The sequence below is a fragment of the Athene noctua genome, chromosome 1 (genome assembly GCF_965140245.1).
Source record: "Athene noctua chromosome 1, bAthNoc1.hap1.1, whole genome shotgun sequence".
Lineage (NCBI taxonomy): Eukaryota > Metazoa > Chordata > Aves > Strigiformes > Strigidae > Athene > Athene noctua.
In genome coordinates, this window is record NC_134037.1 from 218755776 (window position 1) to 218783703 (window position 27928).

The window sequence follows — 27928 nt, forward strand, 5'->3', positions numbered from 1 at the left end:
TGGAAACAAGATACAGAAGGAAAAAAGTATATTAGCCAAACCACTGTTTCTCAAAGATTTTATGAAAGTGCAGACCTTCCTGGCTCATCTGATTTTGTGCACCCCCAGTGTGGGCAGTACCTTGGTTTCTTCAGGGCAGAATGTGAGAACCAGATCTAATTACAAATACTGCTGTTTAGATTTGATTTGTTGTCTTACATGAGTGAGCTGAGCTGCTGCTGCAGTTGAATACAATTAACAAATATTTGGCCTGATTAAACACCTGCAGTCAGTAATATGATCCTGTTCGTGGTTTTCCGATCATAGAACTGAGATGTTCCCAGTACCAGTGAAAGTGGGCTGTTTGCTAGTAGCCAAATTTGGCAGTTCATAAATCCTCTGTGGCGTCAACCTGTGTTCTGACAAATAGTGTTATATGATGTGACTGTATCTTCTTCCTATTCACCTTCTAGTCTATAAATTATTTGCTGATTTAATTCTATTCAGAGATTTCTTTCAATAAAGGGATTATTTTGGGAATTACTTTAATACTGCATTTGAGAAATAAATTAATTCTCTACTCAGCAATCACTCAAACACTGTGATGACAGGTGTATTTATCTAGTTGGTTGTAGAATATATGAAAACATGGAAAAAATCTAAGCTTTGCTTAAAACGGTGCTTGTATTTTTGCCCTTAGAAGTTGATACTCATTAGATAATTGCTAAACTATACTTTTATGAACCATTAATATTAGCATGCAGCAGTTGAAATTTACCATTTCATCCACGATAAAAGTGGATTCACCTTGACTAGTAAATACTGTAAGTCTGTATGGGTATTACATTGTTAGATTTGTTTGTTTGTTTTTTAGTTTAATACTTTTTTCCTTGCTGAAGGGAATAGTTTTTGAGCTGAGCAGTTACGTATGTGGTTAGCAAGAACTTACTGGGTGAAATATATTCAATGTCTCTATTACACACTTAGTTCTAGAGAATAACATACTTTGTTCTCCCTGAGAAAAGACTGAAAGGAAATGGCTGTCATAAATAAAAACGAACATTCAATCTTGATAGTATTATCCTGACTTCATTAGACTAAGTAGGTCAGGTACTATGAAATGTGAAAACCAGCGTTTAATTATCATACATTTCCCTCTGCTTCTGTAAAGTTCAGATAAAATGGTATCAATTTTTTTCTTAAACAGTGTTGTGAATTAGTTTTGATACCATTTAGACCATTAGGAGCAGGTAGATATGCCTAATTTTAAGTAACCAATTACATGGCATCTTTAATGTCACAAGGTAGAAGTTGCTTATCTTCTTAGCTTCTGATTAGTAAGCAGACAGTGGCCAACATAGCAAAAGTCTTTAAAAAAGCAACTATTATAACAATGTAGCTATGTATAATAAGAGATGTGTTTTGAGCTAGTTTCAGGTGGAAGGTTTCTTTGCATCTCTCTCATATTTTCAAATTTTTGAAAGGACTTAGTATGTCCTGAAGATATCTAATTTCATCATGACCATGTTTAAGCATTAAGATTTGTTGGTTAGATTTGTAATAAGAAGAGGAAAAAGCAAAAAATTTTCTCAACATTTTATCTCTTTCTTAAAGGCCACAAAACAAAAATCAAGGTTCAGTGGCTTACTTCTGAATGCCTTAGTCTTTACTGCATGCTGCTCTAGCATTACTCACCACAGAGCTTGATGAAATCCAATAAACCTTTTTGTACGGCTCTGATTTTTATAGCTCGTCTTAAAGCCATTTTTCCTGCTAAATCTTGATTACATAAAGTGATACTGGTTTTTTTTGTAGAGAGTTTTCATATAAAATCTCATTTAAGGTAATTACTAAGTTGAGCATATTCAAAAATACATCTTTTTTCTCTGCATTGTCTAAGAAAAGAACTGTATTTGTAAATTGTCACATTTGAGCAGTGCAGTCCTCTAGAGGTGATTGGCTCATGTGGCAGAAGGTGTTCAATTAACTAATAAATGCTAAAGGTTCTGTAGATTAAATTGTGAAGTAATGCATATCTGCTCATCCTGTTCTATTGATTTGGGTAACTGAATGACATGATGAGCAGAATGTAGTAAAAAAATCTGTTAATATACAAGATTTTTGGAATCCGAAGATGTTCTAACAGTATTGGTTTCAGAAGAAGGAAACAGACTGGAAAAAAGTCTCTCGTGCAGCTAAAAATACAAATGGAAAATCAAGTGGCTGAATTAGTCATTGTATTCCCTGTTCAAGTTAATGTCATATTACATTTATTGGACTCCATTTTTATTCAGCTCATGAGTGTGCAGACTTGTCAACTTCAGTTACATTACTTGGTCACATTTAAATATGCAGGCTTTTTGTAATCATCCCTTAAGTAAATGAAATCTCTCAATACATTTTGTAAAATATTTTAAAAGTGTAGTTTTAAAAAGAAAGCTTTAATTATCTGTTTCATCACTGTATTGAACAGTGAACAAAGAAAAAGCAGTAGAGTGTTTCAGCAGTGTTAATTTTGGCCTCTTGACATATATACTGTATCTACATTTTATGTTTGTTTATTGACATTAACCATTTATGATAAAGCAAACAGTGAGTGTCTTAGATCTCCTAAACACACTGTTTCTGTATATTTTGATCAAAGCTATTGTATTTAAAGATAAATGACCATAGGAAAGCAGGGATCCACTACAGTTACCAGACTCTTTATCTGTGGTCATTTACCTTAGAAAATCTGTGTAGTCGAATTTGTTCCTTTTGTTGCTCTTGTCCTTTCATGAGGAACTACTGTGTAGCCATTGATCTAAAATTGTGCATCCGGTCCATTGTAGGTAATCTGATTATGAGATTATGAGGTCATTTAATAGATGGAGATTCTGGATGAGAGTATAAGTCTTAATAGATTGCTACTTCAAATAAGATGCTTCCATCCCTGGTAGTTACTTTTCCTTCTGTCTTGTGACATTGAGTTAACTGTTTTTGAAAAAATACTTGTTAAGTTCCTTACACAGTTATGTATTCACTCTTGCACACACTACTTAGTAGAAAGTTACATACAACATAAAACAGTACACACTGGGAAGAAATAGAATTTTATCTTTGTTAACTTCTGGAACTTGACTTTTTAAATATTCTAAATATGGTTTTGTTACTTCATTTTAAATAAATGTAAAGTAAAACTTTATTATAAGTAGTATTTTACCCTGTTGCCCAGTTATATTATTACATTCCCCAACCACCATAGGCAAGCAGGATTGAGAAACTGCAGGTTTTTCAAACCATTATTGCAGTGGAAGAAAGAATCAAAATTACTATGTAGACTGCAGTGTTTGATCACAGAACCTCAGAAAGCTGAATGTTCTCTGAAAGGACATTCGTAAGAGATTTGTACTGTCATTTTAGGCACAATGGAAAGCAGTTGGAGAGTAGGACTATGTTGGGTTGTTTAAGATAAGACTTAGCTTTGAAAAAAATATTGAGATTTGAAATGTTTCTTAATGGTCTACTGATTTTTGGTGGCCAAATCAAGTAATTGAATTCTTTTATTTCTGAAACGTAAACTTTATTGGAAAAAGTATGAATTCCTGAAATTATTTCTAGTTTTTGGAAGGGAAAGCTTGAAAGGAAAAAATGAACTAAATCTACAGATGGTAGCAGCAGGACTAAATATAAAGCCTGTACGTAATAGTTTCTTCAGAGTGGAAGCTTAATTCTCAGATACCTGCCTGGTCTATTCATCTAAACTGTCATACAGTGTCCTAATAGCCAGGAAGCTCTAAAGCTCCCAGAGCAAAGGAGAGCTTCTAGTTTGATCTTCTCAGCGTTGCCAAGCCAGCATGGTCCCAATTCGCTGCTTTGGTTTCTTTTGTATGTTTTATACATAAAACTCTATAGCATACAGAAACAGATCTTTGAAATTTTACATAAATATCTTAGTTATGGATAGTCTGTGTTTCTCTGTACAGTAGAATTCCATCACAAAATAGGAGATATGCTGCAAACTAATATAATCAGTCAGTTAAACTACACTGGATACCTATGAAGTACACTCTCATTAGGCAGATACAGGCTTTATATAGTTGTCATAGTCTTATGTCAAATTGATAAGCCTTTACTCTGCCAATCTTCCCATCTAACACTCTCCTCACCTTCCCCGTTGCCCCAAAATGTATTTCACTAATGCACCTCTTGGTACCTCTTTCAATTTTGGGTAGAGGTACTAAATTCTAAACAAATGCTGGTGTTTGACAATTTCTCTGGTTTTGTCAAAATTGCAAGTTTTTGTATTACTGAAACTTTATGTAAGCAGAAGTTCTGCAAACAGTATATAGCTAGATAACTTGCTTCTATCGTGAGGCAGAAGCATGGATTTACTTCCTTTTAACATGTAAGTTAATGTTTTTTAAAGGAATACAGAGAAGACATGCAAAGAGTCTTTTGTACATGTTTCTGCTAAAAGGATTCATTGTCTTTTCTTTTAACTACTGTTAAATTTTAATGTGCTGCTGTCCAGGGATTTCTCTCGGTTCCCCTATCAGGATGGGAAATCAGATTTTGATACCTTTGTTCATACTGATAAAATGGTTACTTGCCAAAAGGATTCTGTCATAAATACTTACTATTAATACTACTATATATGTGCTATCTTTCATTTGACAGGAACAGTGAAAATTTCTTTGACATGAGTAGAAACCAGTTTATGGAGAAAAGATGGCTTCTTTTTCATGTTTTCAAGTGATTAAAAAATGCTGTCCTAGCTGTTCTGTGGGAGGAAAAAATATATGGAACAGCAGTGCAGATTTCTACAGTATAGGCAATTGATTATAAAATTAGTGAAGTTTCTCTGACAGCTCTATTTCGTTTATGAGAATTAATAACAATTTAGTAAATGCATTGTATATTTTATAAAACCAATGAAATTTTAGTGGTCCTTCTTACAGCACTCTCTGAAATTTTTGGCTTTGGTAAAGACCAAGATTTTGATTTGTAAATTGGTGAAATTATTCTGTGCAAATGAATTGCTTTCAACAATAGTGATCTTAGCCCTTCTGCATCTTTTCAGTTCTGACTTGGTGACTAAAAGTCCATGTGTCTTGAAAAAGTTGAAATTATCTTTCAGAACAGCAGATTGTATTGCTAGAAAACTCTGGTTTGTGGTGGAAGCAACTACTGTTTCATTGTAATGGAAGTGTGGGATTTTTCTGTGCACAAAGTCTCAAGCTTTGTAGAAATGTCTGGCTCTTAATTTGAGTAAATGGCATGACACACTACATCCATTTCGAGCTTTTGACATACTAAACTGTTTTTGTTTAATGGATGATTTGCCATAGTGAGCAATGGACTCAGGTGACTTGATTAGGAGAACAAAACTTTCCCCTTTTACAAAACATTCTACCAATAAATTTACTTGTGGAACAAGTTTGCATTATAGTACTTCGAGCTTCTTCCTCCAGTGTTTCTTTGTTCCCATTTCTTTGTTGATATGTGTCTTTTTTTTTAAACTTTGTTGCTCAGAATGTCTTTAATGCTAGCCAAGGAGTAAGGGATTTGGACTTTTTTTCATGGACTTCCAAAGCTTTACCCCCTAAGGTGAGTTAAATGACAGGAACAGTCACACTCTTTCTCGTGTTTTCAGATTGTACCTTGTGACTCAACTTTAAGTTAAATATTCTTTGAAGTCTGTTTCACTTTGAATTATTTTTACAGGAAATTGCAGATGTGCATAGAATGCTGTATCTGTGTCTCATCCTTTAGGATGACAAAAAAAACCCCGGGGCTTTTTCATTAATTCATGAGTAGCAGTCTCCTTTTTTAATGAAACAAATGAGAAATTCAGAGAGATGGCCTAGTAACTTAATAAAGGCTTTCATTCTCTTTTTGATACAGAATGTACTAGAAATTTGTTTTCTGTTATTGAAGGGTACAAAGTTGCAGCATCTAATAAGATTATATTTGTATTAGTAAAGCCACAAATATTTAATGAATACTTAGCCCGTTCTTAAGATTTTTCTAAAATTATACAATTATAGGAACAAGTTATGTTCATACAGTAAAGCAGTTTATCTAGAGAAGTGTTTGTCTAAATCTCTTTGCAGCGTTGTAGTGATTTTGAGATCAAGGGTTTTTTATATGAACTTTGTAATGAAGATGAAACTATGTTGTATGTGTTTGTTGAGAGATTTTAAAACTTGCTTTTCCACTGAATCTTTGTCCCCAAAATAGCAAACTTGTTTATTATTTTATCAAGATCTAGACAATGTTCAAATTGTCTTCAAAGCATACAGATTTTTTTTCCCTTGAACTGGTTTACCTCAGCTTGCGTTAATTTGCTTTGAAAGTTACGTATTTATAGAACAGACTCATTTTTGTATAAAGGCTTCTTGGAAAGACTTCTGTATTGGTTTGGACATAGTGCACAGACTTCTATACCAAAAAGCTGAAAAAAATTATAATTAAAGAGATCAAATGAAATTGCATTAGTTAAAAAAAAAATAACATAAGCAGAAGTTCGGTTTAAAACTGATAAAAGAAAGTATTCTTTTACACAGCAGGAAGTGAACTCCTGGAAGGTGTTGTTACAGGATGTTGTGGAGGCAGAAAGTATCATCACATTCAGAAGAAATTAAACAGATTTCTAGAAATCAGATTCATAAATAAACAGTAAAGAAAATACGGTATACCCTCTAACATCCATGATAAAAAGATTTTAAATGCTGTTGATATATCAGGGACAGAGCACAAATAAATACTTGTATGCTACTTCCAAAGAGCATCTCCTGTTGCCTTTGTTGAATACAGTATACTGGACCAGGTGAACCACTGGCTTCATCCCGTGGGGCATTACTTAGTTCTTAACTTAAAAGTTGTCTTTTAAAAGCAGCTATGACTTGCATTATAAGCATAATAGAGCTTGCTCCTGCTTCTCACTTGCTCTCTTATGATACAACTGTGCATTACATTACTCCCGGCCCTCATTTTTCTGTACAGTAGCCTTTTTATTAAGCTATGGCTGGCTGAAAAATCTGTGCTGATATTTCTCTTCTTTTAGTAACTACCAACTTTTCTTGGTAGGAAATTCAAAAAGTGTTTTCTCATTTTAGATTTGGGTATATATTTCATCTGTAATTGGTACCAGGTGAAATAAATTTGCAGGCCATTTTTATTGTCATAGTGAAAATAATAAATATGCACTAATATTCACATGTGTGTTTAAGAATCTATGGTGTTACTGTTACTCTTTGTCATAATTTTACCTTTAAATTAACAATGTATTCTAAATGTGAAATCAAAAAAGAAGCATATCATTTGGAAAGAGATAATATTCAAGTTCCCTTTCCATAGCCCCAGACCTTTTCACAAAATTTCACAAATATAGCAGTAGGAATGAGTGTAAGTACTGATAAATGTCGGTATAAAACAAGGTTTAGTGAAAGCAGTTAGAATAAATAATTTCTCTAATTGTAGATATGAGATAATCCTTTTATATAAATGGTTACATTTTACCACTTTTTTTTTTTGAAGAGTAATATGGTAACTTCAATTAATGTGCAATTTATTAGTAGTTAGTTATCACTGCACACTAAAATTAACAACGTAACTAGTATCTCTGTTAGCTTTGAAATTTAGCCATTGTAGTCTTGAAATAAGTATTTCATATCTGAAGAGTTCAAAGGTATTATTAATAGGTTTTATTCTGTTTTGTTTTGCCTTTTGTTTTAATTTCTCAGGAATCTAGGTCTAATACTGATGATTTTTTCAAAGACCTAAATTCACACTGCCCACAGGAAGCAGTGATGCAAGAACAAGATATGCCATTCCTTCGAGGTGGACCTGGAGTGTACAAGGTAGTGAAGACTGGCCCATCAGGTCACAACATCAGAAGCTGCCCTAACCTTAGAGGTATCCCAATTGGAATGTTAGTTCTGGGAAACAAAGTCAAGGCAGTGGGCGAGGTATGGATCCTTGTAGCTTCAGTTCATGTCTTCATAGATACCAGTATATAACAGTAGTAAACGCAACAAAAGAATCTACCCCTGTACAGGTTTGCTTTTCCAACCCTTATGATAAATACTAACCTTTGAACTTGGTTTATATTATAAATACTAATGCAACTTTGTCTTTTGCCTTTTAGATGTGTGCATTGATTGGAATAATGTTAAAATTGTACTGCAGTTACATACGCTTGCTTATATATCTCTGTTACAGTATTCCTTACAAAATTCTGTTTCTTGTTCTACTTTTTTGTCATATTCTTAGAAAGAATTCTGTTTCATTTAAAAAATGTTTTTCTAGGACCTAACCAGTTAACAGATTACTCTGTTTCTCTGTATTGATTGTATTCATTTGTTCAGTTGCTGAACTGTTACTGTTCCCAGTTGTCCAACTGTGTTGATTTATGGTTAAGAAGGGCTTAAGGATGAAGTGTGTCATGCTATTTCCTAAATATGTCAGGAACAAAATTAGTACTTAGAGACTTTTTATATATAATTTGGTATTATAATTCTACTGTGTATATTTCTATTCTGCACCAATAAAAAGGCTTATTTTGGTGACTTATCTCCTTCAAGTTTTTATTTAGGCTTGTTTGGATATTTTTAAGTTGTGGTGTTGGTGTTTTGCTTCTTCTAACATAAACAGGTTTAAGATTTTTGAAAATACTCTTAACTGTAAATGTGCCATAAATAGTTTTGTTATTTCAATCTGCCTCAGCCTGTTGCCTTAATTTAAGAAACTTGTTGTTTTACATCTACTTTGTAATACAAAGATTGGAATGAGTGTGAGTTTCAGATACTATAGTAACTTGCTGAATCATGCTACTGAATTATCTGAAAAGTCAATAAATTATGCTTTTTTATGTGTGCATCAGGTGACTAATTCAGAAGGTACATGGGTGCAAATGGATAAGAACAGCATGGTAGAGTTCTGTGAAAGTGATGAAGGCGAGGCATGGTCGTTAGCTAGAGACAGAGGTGGAAACCAGTATCTCCGACACGAAGATGGCAAGTTGTTTTGTTTTTTAAATAACTTTAAAAAAAATTAAGCAATCTAAGCAGGACAAATAAATAAAGAAGGAACTGAGTTTTAAACAGGTATAAAATTAATATACACTTTTTTATTTGAGCTACTTTACACAGTTGGACTTCAAAGTTGTTTATAAACATTCTTTAAATCTTTTTTAAAAGAACAGTTAAAATATTTCCCCATGTTTTCTTCTGTACCAGTTATGGATCATAGTTTTAACTGTCCTTTTAGCTCTGGGGGTTATTTTTAAATAAATAATGGTGCATTTTTGTTTGCTTTCTTTGGTTTACTTTGTGCCTCTGAAAAGCAGAGCAGAATGAATTATTTGTGTTCCTTTTGACTTTAAGTTTGTTAATTCTGTCACGCAGCATTCTATTAAAAACATGTTAACATTTTTTTAAAGTGTATTAATAATTAACATGAAATTAGTTAATTATTCTAGTTAGCAAACTATGATTGGATTCTCTTAAAATGCAGAATTTCTGTCCTGATAATTCATGTTCAGATTGGGTAAGTCCTAGAAATAATAAAAGAAAACATAAACAAAATGTTGATTTACAAAGTTATTTTATTGCTTCCCTCACACACTGATCATCCTCTTGTTGATCTCCCTCCACAGAGGCTATCATTACTTATCTAAAATATCTTTCTTTCGCCCTGAATGCTTCATACAAATACCTTGAAACTGTTATTTCCTTAACAGAGAGGCCCAGCCCATCTTGGTGAGTTTTGCTGTGCAAGATTATGGGCTAGTTACATTCACTTAAAAAATTAGACAGAGGGTGATCTATCAGTATTTATACTCCTCCTCGAGATCATCTATACAACCTCCCTGTCAGTGAACATTCAGCTAGATCAGGTTGCTTAGGTCCTTGTCTAGTCAGCTTCTATCTCCAGCCTCTCTAGACAACCCATACCAGTATTTGAGTCACCTTCATGGTAAAAATTTTCCTAATACCTAATCACAGTTTCCTATGCTGCAACTTCTGTTTATTGTCTCTTGTCCTATCACTGTGAACCTCTGAGATGAGTCTGGCTTTATACTCCCTGAACCCTTTGATAAGGTAGTCAGAGAGCAATGAGATCTTGCCATAGATTTCTCTTTTTAATACTGAACAAACCCAGATCTCTCAGCTTCTCCTTTGATGTTGTATGCTCTACTGCCCTGAGTGTCTTGGTGGCCTCTGTTTAAATAATTTCTGTCTTCTGATGGGGAGCCTGAAACTGGACACAGCACCCCAGCTGTCCAGTGTGTCCCTCTTGAGTTTTCCCAATGTGTAGTAAAAATTACTATGGATTCTCATTAGTATGCTTTTGTTACAGGTATTCTTAGAGAGAAACATTTGAGGTTCTTCCACTGATCATAAAATTTTGGTCAAGTTCTCTAGAGGCTGGTTTGTTTCAACATGAAGAGTTAGTTTCTTCAAGCCCTTTTGTTTTTCCTTCAACATATTTCTCTGTTTTCTGAATAAATCTAGATGTTTTCAATTTATAATCTTCCCACTCTGTTTGAGATCTAATGTGTCCGCTTTACAAAAAATGTCTTCATGATAAGCTTCCACCTCAGCGGTCATATTCTTCTTGTGTTTTTACATAGTACTTATTGTCAGCCTTTTATTTGTTCATTATATCAGACTCTTTGCCCTTCTGGTTTTGACATTTTTTGCTGAAAATTATTTCGCAACTAGATACTTTGATAATTAGCATCACATTAGCATATTAAAGTAATTTCTTGCTAATATGTAAGTATTTGTTGTAGGCTGCTGCTGTTTGACTTTAAGATACAAAAATTCTGTGAAGAAGGGGAATAACCAAGAGTTTTTCAGAAAATATATAAATTGTGAAAAAAGTGTTTACTTAATATTTAGCACAGTATCTTTTCTGAAGTCATAGATTCTCCATTTTTAGTTATGTCTGATAGTGTCAAATTCTCAGCTGCTCAGAGAGCCCGAGTAGATTCTAGAAACTTAAGTATTTGTGAATTGAAACGATACCTTACTGTTGAAAGTACACATACTCAATAATTAACTTCATCATTTTCTATCCTAACATGAGGCTGATTGCACACTGCTTTATCTACTAACTTCAGAGAAATTATTTTCTACAGGAGAAGCAAAAATTTCCATTCAAGAGTACTTATTTTGAAGGATAGGTATAATGTCTTGTTTCTTGACAGTATTTTGCATATGTTAAGTAGTCTTTTCCAGCTTCAGTAATTTGTCTATCATTTCATCTTCTCTCTAATTTCTCAAGATGTATCTGTACTTTAAGAATGGATTCCCAAATTTGGAAGAATTTAAACAAGACCCTTGTTGAAAGGTCTATCTTCAGATTCTTGATAGTTGTGTACTCTTACTGAATGACGTCTTCAAGTACATCGTACTCACAGTTAAAACAGAAACGCAAGCTTCCAGCTTTGAGGACAAAACTGTAGTAGGATTTTTACAATCCAGTGTATAGGGCACCTCAGAAACTTTCTGATGTGAATCCTATACCGTGACATGCTTGGTTTTATTTTCTTCTGGATGAGCCTACGATTTTATAAGTAGGATGAAAATAGATTTCTCTTGTGCATCTAGCTAAAGCAGTTCAAGTAGTTATCAGTGCAATTACTGAGATATTTCAACCTATTCTGTGTTCCTAGTCCATCTTGGTACCAAGTAAAACTAATGTACTTAAGCCACATCTGAAGATCATTTAAACTAATTGCTTTTATTTGCTGTGAAATGAATTAGGAATACTCTTTGTCATCAGTTTCACTGCTTTTGCTGGAGGGAAATAATTAAGATTTGGAGGAGCTCCAACTAGATTTGCAACTGTCAATATTTTTATCCATAAATAATACAGTCTTTCAGATAGCTTTTTAAATTTTATTATTTAATAAATTGATAATGAAATTCTCTGAAAAAAATAAGATATCTGTCAGAGACAAAAGTCATACTGAAACTGTAGGCACTTGCCAGATACTTTATCTGAAACACCACAGCAACATCTAGAGTTGCCTCTAATTGAGAAAATTGTAGATCCTTTCCTTTTTAAGCCAAGTTTAAATTTACAAACTTCTCCCTGATGATTTTTTTTTCAGTTTGAATATGTGTTACATAAAAGTTTTTACTCTGAAATGGGATATTGGCCTGAAATGCAACTTCCTAAAAATGGCTCTTGGAAGAGGTCTGATTTTTTTTTTTTTCTTTCTTCTTTAAATTGAATCCACATTAAATATGTTTACAAGAGAAAAATTTGTTCAAGGTGCCAACCTGAGCTTTTAACCTGAATTTGGGAGATTTACTTTTGAATTTTTTCTTGTAGATCATCCCTTGGAATATTTCTGGCCACATTAAGTCAGTAATGTGTCCCTAAATCTAATTAGTCAAGTGGATTCTGTCTCTCATTTATCTTGGTGCTTCTGTTGTTACAGATATTCTGAAAGACCCCATGTTGGTTTGGGTTGGAGGTTTTTTTAGTTTCATACAGAAAGTAAAACTAGTATTCAGTAACAGGTATGAGTAAATCTCTCAGGGTAAAAAAATGTCTTCTATCCTGTGAACTATTAGGGTGTAGCCAGGATTAAAAGCTTATTAGCTCTGAGTTTGCCACTCTGAAAATTGTTCTTTCTTCACCGTGCTTTGTCAAATGAATTTAACAATTGCTGTCCAAGGAATAAACATTGAATGATGTGATGTTACTGAAAAACAAAGTGTCAAGCCTCTTCCTAAATGGCATATGATGGCAAAGCTGGCAGCAACTCAGTCAAACATAAAAACAGTCTGTGTGGTATTAAGTCCTCTGTCTATATTTTTAGAATGTGAGCTGTAAAGAAGAGAGATGTGCTTTTCTTTGAAAAGAATTGAGTGGAAGAGTGCTATCTGTGGAAAAAAATATCACTCCTTTGCCTTGTGACTCATCTTTCCAATGTAAATCTGTTACTAAGAAGGTCTAATTTTGCAGTGATGTGGTTTTTTTTACAGAGCAAGTCCTTCTAGATCAAAATGTTCAGACTCCTCCTCCAAGTCCTTTTTCAATACAAGCTTTCAGTAAGGGGACAAGCTGTAGTAATGGACAAGGGTTTGATTATGGCCTTGGAAATAACAAAGGTATGTTTTTACACTCACATTTTAAAAAACTATGTTTTTCTTAACTTTGCTTATATTTTTATTACTCATTTCCTGACCTTTTAGGCAGCATCAGATGTTCTCAAAAAAAATAAGCAGTAGTGCAATGAATTGCAAGGTAGTTTACAGAACATGTAGTTAATATTTTAACTGCTTTTTTTCTCTGCCTTAATTTCACTCAAAGTACTCTGTATAAAAAGGATCGTCAAAGATTTGTAAGTTACAGTTGAGGCTTTCTGCAGTGGTGGGAACAAAACTGTAATGCAGAAATAAAAAATATATACAATAATTTCCATATCCTGTTTTACAAGTATTTAGAAAGCATGTGTTTTAAAATGATCACAAACATTTGTAAAAGCTTTTCAACTGTCTTGATGTTTTTTAAGTGCCTTTAATGGGATGACAAAATAAAAGGTACCATCTGAGATTTAAGTTGTAAAACTGAAGTTACCTTTCAGTCACTTAGAAAAGCTGGAAAAGAATTATTTCTTTTAACTACGGTTTATTTCATTGGCAACATGTAAATATATATAAGCCATCACAATAAACTCAAACTGCATGCTGTCCATTCATTGATTGGATCTAGAAGATGTAACAATACAGAAGGGGCTTTTGCTGAGGCAGAAGTCCTTGAGAAATATTACTGAAACATGGAGCTTTGTCATACTACTCTTACGTCGCTCTACTCTGTCCACTACAAGCATGGGCATAAGGTGTGCTATGTGTTTTTAACACCAGCATATATTCTTAGTATTCTTAAATAAAGTAATTTGGTTTAAGACTTGTTTTAAAGGAGAAGAGAGATGAGGGGAAAAAATATTCCTAAATGTTCTAGTTTGTTATTTTCTTAACATGAAAAAGTTTTATATCATGTCACAGTGTTTTACTGCATAAAGAAGCAGTTCATACCTGTCCCTGCATTGCTATGGGAAACATTTTTTTGGACAAAGGCTGGAAAAGTTTGTTTTCCTTTTGTTTTATTGGGCTCCTTATACAGAATTGCTTTTCCCAGTTCAGCCATACTCATTTCAAAGTAACGGTTGAATCACAACAGTGGAAGTGTTTTAAGATGTTCAGCATGTGAGGCAGTATGACAGCTTGTCTCTCAATGTCAGTTGTGTAATAGTGCAGAAGTATTATGGGTTTTTACTGCAGAAGCATATTAGGAATTATTTTTTTTTCCTGTGTTGTCCAAAGATGAAATCTGGGAGAGCAATATGCCATATTAACAGGCATCCTACTTTCTGAAGACATTGTGATTCTTTTTACTATATCCTATCATAAGCAGTTTCTAAGGTGTTTCTTTGGGATATTAGAGTTATGGAAAGTTTGGAAGCTACTCCTGGCATTGACTTCCATATCATTTTATATGCATTTTTCTCTTGACATACCCTCAAGCTGTGATGTTTAGTGTGAGTGAACAACTCGGCTAGATTACTTTAATCATTCTCCGTGGACTGTAATTCCTTCTGAACTGCCCAAGAATGGAGAGTTGTTGGCAACTACATTGAAAGAATAATGATATTACTTTCCCAAAAATAGAATTCTTCATCTGTCTCATTACTCTATATACACTATTTTTGCATTCTGAGGTCTAAGAAGCATTTGAGTTTTGTGGAAAATAAAAAAACTGAAGGCACAAGCATGTTCTTTATGAGGAATTTCTGAATGAAACAGTTCTGTTGGAGGTCCTTGTTTGTTAAAAGAACTTCTGTAGTTTCAATGAAAATTCAGTCACCATCTGTTAGCGTTTCAGACTGCTGGTCAGATGTAAAGAACCCAATGAAATAGGTCTGTGTTTACAATATTACCTGAGAGGCAGAAGACATAACTCACACAATCGTTCTGTTTGATTTAGCTATGTCTTCTCTATTCTAGCCTTCTACATTGCAGTCAAGTATCATCAATCACCCTACCTACCTCCATTTTTAATTATGGTGGGCAGGTGACTTTCAACCTCTTATCAGGTGTTCTTCCTTTTAAAATAATTACTCATTTTAAGAAATAGGCTGGTGATATTTAATAGTGATTTGTGAAAAATTTCAATCACTTCTAGGTTATTGAGGTAGGAGTGATTGCTGCCCAAGCACTGATTCCAATGTTTTTTAGGTATACTACTTCCAAAACAGTGGAATAAAATTGATTTATTGATAACTGTAGATGATTATTTAGAAAGGCATTCCAGCTCTTTTCTGATATTTTTGTTATCTTAATTTTAAAACCAAAATACCAAGAAAATAGATACAAACTTCAGTTTTGGAGTTCTTAGGTAATACAGGGTTCCATATACTCTCTGGTCTTTCTCTAATTCTATGAAAAGACATTTGATAATCACCCAGAAATGTTGTAAACTCAGTGAGTTGTAAATTCTGTATTATCTGCTAATTTTTTTGCATTAGGATTTCTAGAATGCTGTCAAAATGATATGAATTTGCAGAATAAAGTGACACTCAGAATTTGCTTGGTGATGGTTCAAATATGACATGCTTTCAAATTCTTGGTGTCTCAGCTCGTATTACTAAGTATACTTCAACTTATAACATGGTGTGATAAACTCTGCCTTCTTACTGTAAGCTTCATGTATTTCTCACGTTCATGTAGAGTTTTTTCAGAATTGGCATTCAGCTATTAAAACTCTTTTTAACATGATAGTTTCTTGAAGGCCTTCATTTGCCTCATAACTAATGCATGTAGTTCTTTGGAAAACCAGTTCCAGTTCCTAAGTGGTACTTAAGGTTTTTTAAGTTATCTTAAATCTGATCTTGAAAAACAGCATGATAGAATACTTTTGAAAATATTTGCAGAACGAGCAAATATTTACCAAAGCCTTGACACAGAAATACACTTCCCAAAGCCTAATTATATGTTATCTTTCCCTTCTCATCATTTTTTCTAATATTTTTCTGCATGTTCTGTTGCATATGTGTATTATTGTAAATGCTAGGGGTTTCTCTTTTTTCTTTGGCTGCTCCTTGTTTTTTAGCAAGACAAATATAAATCTCTATTTTGAAATGTTTTGAATAATTGTAGTAAAATCTCCATGATCTTTAAAAACCCTGCTTGTACTTCTCAGTAATTTTATTGCCATGCATGGGGTGAGATTTTTATGTTTAGCCACAACCAGAGTTGTATGTGGCTAAACAAGATTTATGAGCTTTTTCTTTTATCATCATTTAAACTTTAATTGAGCACCATTTTACTCTGCCTTTCTGGAGAATGATAAGTAACAGGTTGTAGTTTTGACTGTTTTGCCCACTACAGGTGACCAACTGAGTGCCATACTGAATTCCATTCAGTCACGGCCAAATCTCCCAGCTCCTTCCATCTTTGATCAAGCTGCAAAACCTCCCTCTTCCCTAGTCCACAGTCCATTTGTGTTCGGACAGCCCCTTTCCTTCCAGCAGCCTCAGCCACAGCTTCAGAGTAAGTTTGTCAGCCTTACCTGCCTCATCAGTCCATTTCTGCAGCTTTGACATTGCTGTTCTCCGTTGCTTACCAGCTACTAATCATCCCTCAGTGCACCTTTCTGGTTTTGTTTTGTTAAGTTTTTCACGATTCAGAAGCATGTGAGGTAATGCTCCTAAAGAAGTATACTTGCTCAACTTTAATTTCTATATTGACAATATTTTGCTTTTGTATGTGTTCTGCAGCATAGATAAGTCATGAAAGTGCATTTCCAATATTGTATGCAACTCTGGATTTTTAATTAAGGTAAATATTTTATATGGTACAAAATGTTAATAATTCTTTTAACATCGAAAATGGACTGCAGTAAATTCATAGGTACTTCCTAAATTCCTACTTTTGTCATCACTCCTAATTTCAGGGGTGTGGCTGACGGTGGGAACAACTTGGCACTACTCATAAGAAAGGCTTTGGTCGTCTTCTGTTGGGTGCTCATCAGATTTGCATGGACATGAATCTTTGCACCTAGACGTGAATAGCAGTTAACCTGATTACTGATGGAAGGACAGGAAACTATTTAGTTTTTGATTAATGAAAAATAACAGCTCACATTCATGATGGAAAGCAGATATTGCAGTAAGTTCTTCCTTACGTACAGAACAGGTATAGCATGGTCACAGGAATGCTAGTCTTCTAAACTGTCCTTCAGAAGTGACTCAGTTTTTTTTCTTGTGGGACCCTGTCAGTCAGTTCAGTCTCTGTGTCTATGCAGACCTGAATCTATCCAGCTCAGTTTATTGAAGTGATAGTGAAGTGCTTCATGTTCGAACTAGATTAAAATCTCTAATTCACTTTTATAAAGACTGTCAGAAATACAGTGACAGTGATCTTCTGTACTTATGCTGGACTTAAACCAGTGTCCTGAAAGCAGAATATTTCAAAACCTACTCAGATAAAACAGCTGATTGCCACTGGCATCAGCACGCCATTACTGAGAATTTGTCAGTTGTATTCCATCGCTTTTAGTTTTCTTACCTTTTTCAGAGTAGTAAAGTCAGTTTTGCATTCAACTTCGCATCAGAAATAACCCTAATTGTCTTATTTCAAATTTCAATGATTTGTATAAGAAAAGAAAAGCTGTCAACATTTTTTATTGGCTGCCCAACAGGATCTTGCTCAATGGATTTGCCTAATGAACAGATGGGGATAAACTGTATTCAGTAAGCTACATTCATGTTTTGTGTTTTAATAAGGATCCCTGATTCAGAAGGAAACCTTTTTTGTCAGATAAAGGGAGCACTGGTAGTCTACTAAATAAAATAATAGTGAAACTGGAAAAAATTTTCAAGTTTGTGTCTGATTTGGGATCTTAGCTTAGTATAAGATCTCAACTGATACGGTTATTTGCCCTTCCAACAGGGCGAAAGTTGTCAGCCAGAACTGGTATACTGTTGCATTAACTGTAATTTGATAAAAGGACTTTCTTCCAAACAGTTTATATCTAATTTAAGATTTGATGCAGATAATGTAAATTATGCATAAAGGAGGGAAATGTTAACATTTTTGTTTTCACTGCCAGTTTAAGAATTATATGGGTAAAAATTTCCTGTTTGATTTGTTAATCTTACATTTATAAGTTCAACCAAATTCAGAATGTTGTCAGGGAGGTCTGTAAGACTACGTTCATATACTTGTTCATTTAATAGTCAAGGAAATTTTGAGGGATATAAGACTCTCTAGATTAAAATTTGTATTTTAAGTAGTTCTATTATTACTATATTTCTTGAAAATTTACATATTATAAATTAATGGATTAATTTGCAATATAATATTAATTAGAACAGCAAGGCATATATGCAATAAAAATATTTAGACAGAAAAGTTCTATTTAGGTTGAATTATGCTGTGTGGGTTTTAACATGTGTTCCACGCTGATGCATCTATAATAGAACTGTAACATAAATTCTTTAAACGTGCAAGTTTCATTCATCATTTCCAAAGCACTTTATAGCCTCCTGTTACCAGCCACATAATTATAAGTTAAATTCCTTAAACAACATATCCCAAGACTCGATATCAAGTCACTTGGACTTTTGCCCTAGACGCACTTAGTTTTAGTTTCAAATTATGTGCTTCCTGCAGTGAAGTTTGATCTAAAAATTAAAATTAAAGTTTATAGTCAATAAATGTTATATTAAAGGGACTAATGATAGTCTAATAGTCAAAAGAAGTTGTGTCAGCCTAGATTTCCATGGCTGCAGAGGTTATATACTTAAAACCAGTCTTGATTTAACTTCTACCTAAATAGTTTTGGCTACACTTAAATTTTCTGTTCTTCCTCGGATATCTGTCCTCCTGGGGAGGAACTTTATTTGGAAGCATGATTCTGAGGAAAGTTAGGATCAGGTTGAATGTCCTCTAGAATTATTTCCCTAATTCACATTTTTACAGTAGCAAGAAAAGTGTTGCTCTGACTATAAAACATACTCTGTGCCAGTGACAGATTGTAGCTTTTCTTTAGAAGAGATTGTAGGTAGCTGGTTTTTTTTGATGAATGCTTGGGGTTTGGTCTGGTTTCAGATTTATTTAAGGAAGAGGGAAAGAGCTTGTCACAACCTTTTATCTTCCGATACAGTGTCTGGTTCTTTTTTTATGTGGACTACAGTTTTGGACATCCACTTCCTTGCATATAATACTTAAAAAAGAGAAGTGTCTCTGTTATTCTTTTCACATCATGAATAGGTAAACTAACAAGAGTCCTGTGTGTTTTGTCAAACAATTTGTTAAAAAAAGGGATATTATAAAAAGAAAGAGGAACTGTGTTACTCAGTTTTGTGTTATTTGCTAGAACTCTGTGAAGGACTGATTGTTCTGTCCTGCTTAATTCCTTCGCTAATTTTCACACATGGTCACAAGGGAAAAAAGCTGAGATGTAGTTTTCTTTTTCACAGGGACAGACAAAACTAAGATGCTCTTGTCATGTATTTTAATTCCTTGTCAGTCTTTTGTGCAGCTAAAAGTCAAAAAGAGCTAGAAGAGATGGCATAACCTACATGGAGTTCAGGAACAGCCGTATTGACTTGGAAACTTAGCAAGGATGTTTTTTAGAGGAATAGCACAAGTGATACATGTTCCTTCCTTGATTATTTCAGCAAAACAATCTGTAATTACTTCAGCCTGCATATGCTTGCTTCTGAGATGTTTGTAAGATCTCCAGTAATAGATTTGCTCAGGCCTGCAACCTCCCATAGCTGCAAGATTGGTTGCTTGATTAAATTGTCTCCTAACTTTGTGAAGAGCACAGAAGACTTGAATTTCTGCTTGAATTCTGAGTATAGGTGAAGCGTGGAAACCTAGAGGATAGAAGAAGATCTTGTTTCTCAACCTTCAGCAGTGCATAAAACTCCTTAGACGTGAGAAGTCAGGGAAAAGGGATCTTGCCATGCTATCCAGCATCAGTTACCAAAATTTCACAATTGGCTGTTGAACTCTGAATTTGGGGCTGGAAGTGTGACACCTTGCAGTCCACCAGTGTTAGACCTTTATGCCATGTTTCCTCACATCTGAGTTGCTACTGCAAATGAAGAGTGGATTCATAGGCTGAAGAGCCTTTGGACCCCCCTTTGTTAGCCTCATCTGTCACATTGTCCTGCTTCCACTGCAGCCCAGGCAGCTCACTGAGCAGCTGCACAGCACAGCTCCTGCTTACTGACTCATCTCAGTCCAGGCAGAAACTGCAGTGCTGAGCTGCTGTTCAGTACGTTCATAGTGTCCTGTCAAGCTGCTTCCTTGCGAGGCCATGCTGCGGAGCTGCAGTCCAGCATGTGGTCCCAACGTCTGTCATCAGCCTCCACTGTTCCTGTCAGGGGTTCCTTGATACATCCCTTTATATTGTGCTACCACTTTTTGGTTTTGTTCCTTTCCTTTCTAGGTGCTAGTTACAGAGCATTTAGAACCACTGGCTTTGCCTGCAGTGCTCTGTCCACATCTCCTAAACTGTAGAAGAGGCACAAAAGACCAGTACACATATGGAGCACATAACCCTTCTCAGTAGTGTTTCAGGAAAATGAAGGGAGAGAATATTCTCAATCAAGCACACTGCTCTCTTCAGTATTGTGCTGGAATTACTTAATTGTCATGTGAAGCAGCCAAACACTATTGGTTAAACTCTTTTTTCAGATGCTGCATATTGCCAAAGCGTCATTCCTGAAACTTTGAGCTAAGAGGTTAAAAAGTTTCATACCCGAGGCTTTACAGATTTGATGATCAAATATATGTATGTCAGAAGATTAAAGGTATATTTGTCCAGGTCAATCCAAAACCATCCCTGAGGAACTGGTATGGTAAAGTTTGGAGGAAAGCACAAACTGTGTCAAACTTGATTTTAGAAATAAATTTGGCTTATCACATCTTCAGAAATTTTAGTTACAAATTATAAAGTTATAGAATCATTTTTATCTCCCTTCTAGCACAGGAATGCTTCTTTGAATTAATAAATTTAAGTGGCTCAAGTGTTGGTGCTCCAAACCAACCTTTGGGTAAAGAACATGGCTAATATTTTTCTAATGACACTACATTTTGGCTTTTGCTTTCATTCACCCATTCATTCCCCTCCTATAATAGTACCTAATACTTTTCTCCTTTTTTAATATTTAATATTCAAATGTTTATTGACTTCGGTATATTCTCTTACTCATGGAAAAAAAAGCGTCCTTGTCCAGCTGTCACTATGGCATTTTCAGGATGTGAAAAAAGATACAGTGCTTGAGGAAATTCAGCATTCTTTTGAAGAGGCATCCATTGCTTAGGCAAAAGGGCAAAAGCAGGTCAGTGCTTCTTTCATCGCCATTCAGAAAACCAGTGGCATTTTGAAAGAAACTTTAACTTATCTCCACTCTCCAGAGACATTTTACCAGGTTTTTTTAGAGTTTGTTTAAAAAAAGATTAACATGGACCAGTTGGTGGTATGTCATGCCTCCCAGATTGGTTTACTGGCATTTCCTCAGAGGAAGTAGACATAGCTGTTAGAAGACTGCATCCTGCCATAGGAAGTGAACTGTCTCTTAGGTCTTCATGTTGTGTAGCTTTCAAGCTGGAGCTATTTCCATGTTGAATGAAAGAGTGTGACTAAAGATACACTGTCACATTCGAACATGACATGAGGCAGACCTTGACTGCCTTGTATTTTAAGTCTTTGTAGTCTTTGAGGGTGATGCAGAAAGGAATCCTGACCAAAAAGCTGGTCCCTGTGGCTGACCAGTTATCCTGGATAGACTGTTTGCTAAGGCAGCAAGGAGATTATGTGGGAGACTCCTTCTCTTCAAACCACAGTCCCCTTGAAATGATTGAGTAGTAGTACCTTGTTCAACATAAACTAGATTACAACGTTACAAAATGTGGGTATTCTCAGATATAGAATGAAAGAATGTAATGTGAATGTGCATTCATGAAAGCAGATTTAGTAAAGATTTCCGTTTGATTATTCATGGAATAGAATGCTAGTGTATCAAATTGGTATTTTTAGGATTGCTTTTACTCCTGCTTTGTGATCTTAAGGGGATTTTTTGCATTTTTACCTTTAAATTGTTGGAATGACATCCTGTTAGTCAGAAGCTATATAGTTAGTGTTGGATCACTCCAAATCATTTGTGGCAATCAAAGTAGGTAATAATGTTCTTAAATATATGCTAATACTGAATTGAGAAAGTACAGTTTATTTTATTGTTTTAAAGCATTAAATTCTTATTTCAAACATGTGAACACTTCTCATTGTAGAGTCTATAGAACTATAGCTCACTGTACAAGATAGAGGGTTTAGTATATTTATACATACAACTTAGGAAATGTAGTACAAAAAGATGTCTTAAACAGTGCAGGAATTGAAATCACTTATTCTTTGCCTTATTCCATATGTACAGAAGGGTCTCTAAAACAGAGTATCTTCTAACAAAGATACAAATTCTCTTTATTAATGCAGTAGGAATTCGACTTTTTTCTAAAGGAAGAAATAGGAATTGAAATTAGAATTAGAAACAACATTATAGGAAAGTACAATGATAGAACTGAAACTAAAAGTCCCTGATGTTATCTCATTCCAAGTTTCATTTGGAGCTGTACCTCTAACAGATTTATTGTCAGTAGACTCTCTACTGAAATTATCTTGGATTACATCAGAATTTGTTTTTTTCTTAAGGCTAAATTATTTTAAGCGTTGATGCAAACTTGTTTTCATGTTTATATTGTTTGATAGAAACTCTTCTATTGCTAGTTATGTCTCTGTTGATAACCTACAGTCCACATTATGTATGTGAAGTTTTTCAAAACATTACATTATTGAGTGCATTCAGATTTGAAAACAGGTAGTTTGGATGGGTTTAATATATTTTTCTTCATTCTTTCCAGTGATTAGTGAGACTTTCCAACACAAACATCTAGATGGTCTCTAATTTTCTCCAAAGAATGTGAGAATTAGTCTTCTAGAAGGCCATATTGCAGTTTTAAATAATTAATCTCTGAATTTACAGATGAGAAATTCACATTTCAAACCAGATTTCAGTTCAAAACTAGCTACTGCTGGGTTTTACAATAAACTATAAATCTCATTGGCTCATCTTGTACATACTGTGTTTTTAGATCCTAGAAACTAATACTGAAATCACAGAAGATTCTAAAGTTTCGATCAGGGAAACCATTTTGAAGTAACTGTTTCTCATGTAAAACTAATGTAGGAGTCTCAAATCAATTCAGAATACTTAACAAAGGAGATGCATATCATTTGAAATGCTTGTTTTTATCTTTACTGCTTTTTCCATTGAATCTGTGCTGCTTCTGTGCAACTGTTTTCCACTGTAGAAACTCCATCCTGCTGCCTTGCTTCTCGTGAGCGTATTTACAAAACTAGTGATGTAGCTGGGCCTGCCTCTGCTCTTTCATCTCTCTCTCACAAACTGAAGGGTGGGTATGCATGCCATTGTAGCAAGGTTATTCAGATTTTACATTTAAAATGTTGGGGGTTTTTTCTCCTTCCATTCATTTTCATTTCATTCGCTTAATACAATACTATTTCAAAAGGACATGTTCCAGTTTGGTGGTTGTTGGGAGCTTATTTTATGTAACTATTCAGTGTTGCCTTCCTGAGTCGCAGCAACTTTGTGATACGTGATCTAGCTATCTCTTACTGCTTTGTAAACAGAAAGGTGACTGTTAATCTAATCTAATCTAATAATACCTGTTTTCAAACAATAGGCAAATGAAATATGGAAGAAGAAAGGGGAAAAATATGGGGGGGTATTGTTTTTTGTTTACAGATAAAGCAGTTGGCTACATGATTATGCAGCTTTTCACGTGGGGGATTTTTCTTTCTGCTGATAGTCTAGAATGCTAATTAGGATTATTTACCTGTTGTATATATGCAAATCCAAGCCTTTGCTTTCAAAAACATAAAAACCACTGTTAAGCTATACCTTTCATAAGCAGTTTTGTTCTAGAATGTTTTCTTGCTTGATATTCAGTAGTCATACATATACTTTAAATGTGATACATTGCTGAATGGTTTACGGTATTTTATGTCCTCTAAGAAAAGGACTCCTTTTCCTTTATGAGGAATCCTGTAAAAGGTTCTATCTAGAGTATTGTCTCATCTGGCAAACTTCAAATTATTCTCATTATTGGTTTGATTTTTGGAAAAGTGTGTGTAAAATAATTAAAAGTTACATTTCTGAATTCATATATCACAAAGTAGACATATCAAAATACCTCATCAGTAGAACTGGTGAATAACTGAGCCGGCATGAACAAAATGCTTGCACTGATATTTAAGAAACTTTTTATTTTTCTTCTTTTACCAAGAAAAATCATTTTATAAACCCTGATGTACCATGCTGTTTCTTCCCTTCCTCTTCCGCCTTCCCCTACCCTCCTCCCCCACACCCCCCCCAAATTATAGAACTCATAAGAAAAGAATATTAAAGACAGATTGGACTTCAAAAATTGATTATGATGACCTTTGAGAAGTTCTCCTTATATTCTACTGTTTACATTTGGCATATTGTTCCTGAATATAGACAGAATATTTCTTCTGTTCCTGAAGAAATATGAGGTCCTATCATGTCCCACATCTTGGGAAGCCAGGACAGTACCCTAACCTTCAGGCTTATTAAATATTCTAATATAGGTATCCTTCACTTTTTCCTGTTGCTGTTTGTTTTAGTATAAGCTCCTTAAATATGGAGATAGCCAAATAATAAGAATTGTTTCGTAACTTGAGGAAACATCTGGGTTGCTAGACTTTGCTCAAAAAAATACATTTGTTTTTTTATTGTGAGAGGTAACGGTAAAAAAAAGGAGAACCTGAGATCAGTCCTTGCTTCTGTATATTTTCTAGCATAGGGATAAGGCTTCATGGTTGGGAACTGCTTCAGATCCCATGGTGCAGAAGGAAATAAACACAGATTTCACACCTTCTAAACAAATGCTGAAGGTACAAGATAAAAGATGACTGCCTAGCCTCTCTGTTCCCATTAGAAATCAAGGTCCAAATTTGCAGATATTCTTTGATTAATCGAAACTCTTTTTTTGACAAATAGTTGTTTCCCCAAAAAAGTACCCAGGCCAATGGAAATAACCTTTTAGTGTCTAAAAAAATAAAATAATCCAAAGTACTGTGACCTAATTCTACAAGTCTCACAAGATAAACTTACATTTAACTAAGGAAAACCCATTAAAATCAGAATTATTTAACTGCATTCAAGACTTTTCGGTGTAATATTTTGTGGATATACAGTTATTTAATTCACAGTCGCTGCATTGCTTGCAAGTAACTTCAACACTGCTTGTCTTAATTTTCAAAACATAATTCTGCAGGAGGGACTGAGCACATTCACAGAATTATTAGAAGATTGCTTAATATACTTACTTGCATATACTTGTTTTGCAGCTATTTGCATTAAGCTGTCTATAGTTCTTACAATTCAGTGGATTAATACACATACGAAGTCAATGTGCATAGGAATAATAAATTACTGTGTCAAAATGAAAGGAGATCGTAGACCAGAGTTGATGGTTTAGCTTAGCGGTTGAAAAAAGTGTGGTTTTTTTCTAGGTTGTGTTCCAATAGCAGAACATTGATAGTATGTGGTCTTAAAAAGGTGGATACCTCAGATAATCATTGTGTATCATTTTAAACATGTTTGTAAGCCTGTTACTCAATTTGCCTTACAGCTGTATTTACTTCATATGTTTCCTGACTTTTGAGCATTAAAGAAAATAAATCTGGTGATACATTTGATCTTTCTGCAAGGCTCTTGTTGCAGTCAGGCTGACACACAGAGAGATAAAAAATAAATAATCCTTAGTTTCTGTTGCAACTGTGATAAATTTAGTTAACTCCTGGCATTTTATGTAAGGTTGTAAACTGTTCTTCCTTTACTAGTGTTTTGTGGAAATAGTGAACTGTGCCTTCCGATACCTTCATAGTAGCGTTTTCTCTGTAAATATTTCCTAACACTTGTTTGTATCTATCTTTGGGAGAAGAAATGTATTGAAAATATTTTAGAGGGAAAAAATTCCCTTTATATTTTCTTTCATTTTGATATGAACAGAAGCATGTGTGAATTTTATCTTGTGTTCAAATCTTTAATCCTTGTTTTGTATTATTAAAGATATCACTGCCAATACTTAATAATTTCATTATTAAATATACTAAACAGGTGACCGAATGAATTTCACAGGGGCTGCTAGACCAATTTCTCCAGCAGGAAAATCAGACATGTCATCAAAACACAGAGCTGACTGCAGGTCACCCAAGCTTGATGTGCGAATGAATAGAGCTGCTGCTGACCAGAAGAAACCCAGGAATACAGAAGGCTTATCTGCCAGTGAGTCTCTTATGCTGAAATCAGATGCTGCTAAACTGCGGTCAGACTCTCACAGCAGGTCTTTGTCTCCAAATCATAACACTTTGCAAACACTAAAAACCGATGGAAGAACAACTACCGGTCTGAGAGCTGAATCTCCAGGGCCAGGAACCCGGTCATCTTCTCCAAAGACAAAGACACTTACAGCTGTTAGATCTGGTGCTAGTTCTCCACGATCCTCATCACCCCATGACAAAACTCTACCTCAGAAAGCTTCATCCCCTGTGAAAACAAAGCTTGATCCTCCTCGAGAACGATCCAAATCAGATTCTTACACATTAGATCCAGACACCCTTCGCAAAAAGAAAGTACCTCTAACAGAACCCTTAAGGGGGAGGTCCACTTCACCCAAACCAAAAATTATTGCAAAAGATGGAAAGCCTGTTACAGAAACTGAAAATAGAGCTCCTTCCCCTCATGTCGTACAAGAAAATCTTCACAGTGAGGTTGTTGAAGTATGTACTTCAAGTACTTTAAAGACTAACAGCATTACAGATAGCACCTGTGAAGACAACACAGAATTCAGAAGTCTGGACGATGGTTCTAGTAAAGTTCATTTCAGCATAGGAAAAGCACCACTGAAAGACGAGCAAGACATGAGAGCATCTCCAAAAGTGAGCCGTAAATGTGCTGGTAGGCACACAAGACCCAAAAAGGAAAAATCCAGCTTTCTTTTCAAAGGAGATGGCTCCAAGCCTGTAGAGCCTGCCAAGCAAGCAATGTCACCTTCCGTTGCAGAATGTGCTAGAGCTGTATTTGCTGCATTTCTTTGGCATGAGGGAATAGTTCATGATGCTATGGCTTGTTCATCTTTTTTGAAGTTTAATCCAGAACTGTCCAAAGAGCATGCACCAATACGAAGCAGTCTTACTCAACAACCTGCAGAGGAAAAAGAAACCAAGCTGAAAAATAGACATTCATTGGAAATATCATCTGCTCTTAACATGTTCAACATCTCACCTCATGGACCAGATATATCTAAAATGGGTAGCATCAATAAAAACAAAGTCCTCTCTATGTTAAAAGAACCACCTCTGCATGAAAAGTGTGAGGATGGAAAAACTGAAACTACCTCCTTTGAAACATCCAGTCATCACACAATGAAATCCAAGTCTCCTCTTCCGTTAACACTGCAGCACTTGGTAGCTTTCTGGGAAGATATTTCTTTAGCGACTATTAAAGCAGCTTCCCAAAACATGATTTTTCCAAGTCCTGGTTCTTGTGCTGTGTTAAAGAAGAAGGAAAGTGACAAAGATAACAAGAAAACCAAAAAAGAGAAGAAGAAAAAAGAAAAGGTTGAGACTAGGCCAAGGGGAAATCTTTTTGGCGAGATGGCTCAGCTTGCAGTGGGAGGACCTGAAAAAGACACCATCTGTGAGTTGTGTGGAGAATCCCATCCATATCCGGTGACTTACCACATGAGACAAGCTCATCCAGGTAAGATTACATATTTTTTTAATTCCTGTGTCCATCTGTAGAATATATTGCACACGCACG

At 34.8% G+C, this 27928-nt stretch overlaps 1 protein-coding gene across 16 annotated transcripts in view; it reads left to right on the plus strand.

Annotated features, from left to right (window-relative positions):
• Positions 1-27928, plus strand: part of MYCBP2 (MYC binding protein 2) — a 205505-nt gene that overhangs the window by 140980 nt on the left and 36597 nt on the right. For 5 of the 16 annotated variants that reach the window (XM_074911767.1, XM_074911776.1, XM_074911833.1 and 2 more), the window contains 7 exons: positions 5494-5568; positions 7707-7931; positions 8846-8978; positions 12969-13094; positions 16350-16535; positions 23370-23471; positions 26225-27868. In XM_074911767.1, coding sequence (XP_074767868.1) covers positions 5494-5568; positions 7707-7931; positions 8846-8978; positions 12969-13094; positions 16350-16535; positions 23370-23471; positions 26225-27868 — 2491 coding nt within the window. The remainder of the gene's footprint in view (positions 1-5493; positions 5569-7706; positions 7932-8845; positions 8979-12968; positions 13095-16349; positions 16536-23369; positions 23472-26224; positions 27869-27928) is intronic. The other 11 variants (XM_074911803.1, XM_074911889.1, XM_074911785.1 and 8 more) reach the window with 10 other exon arrangements.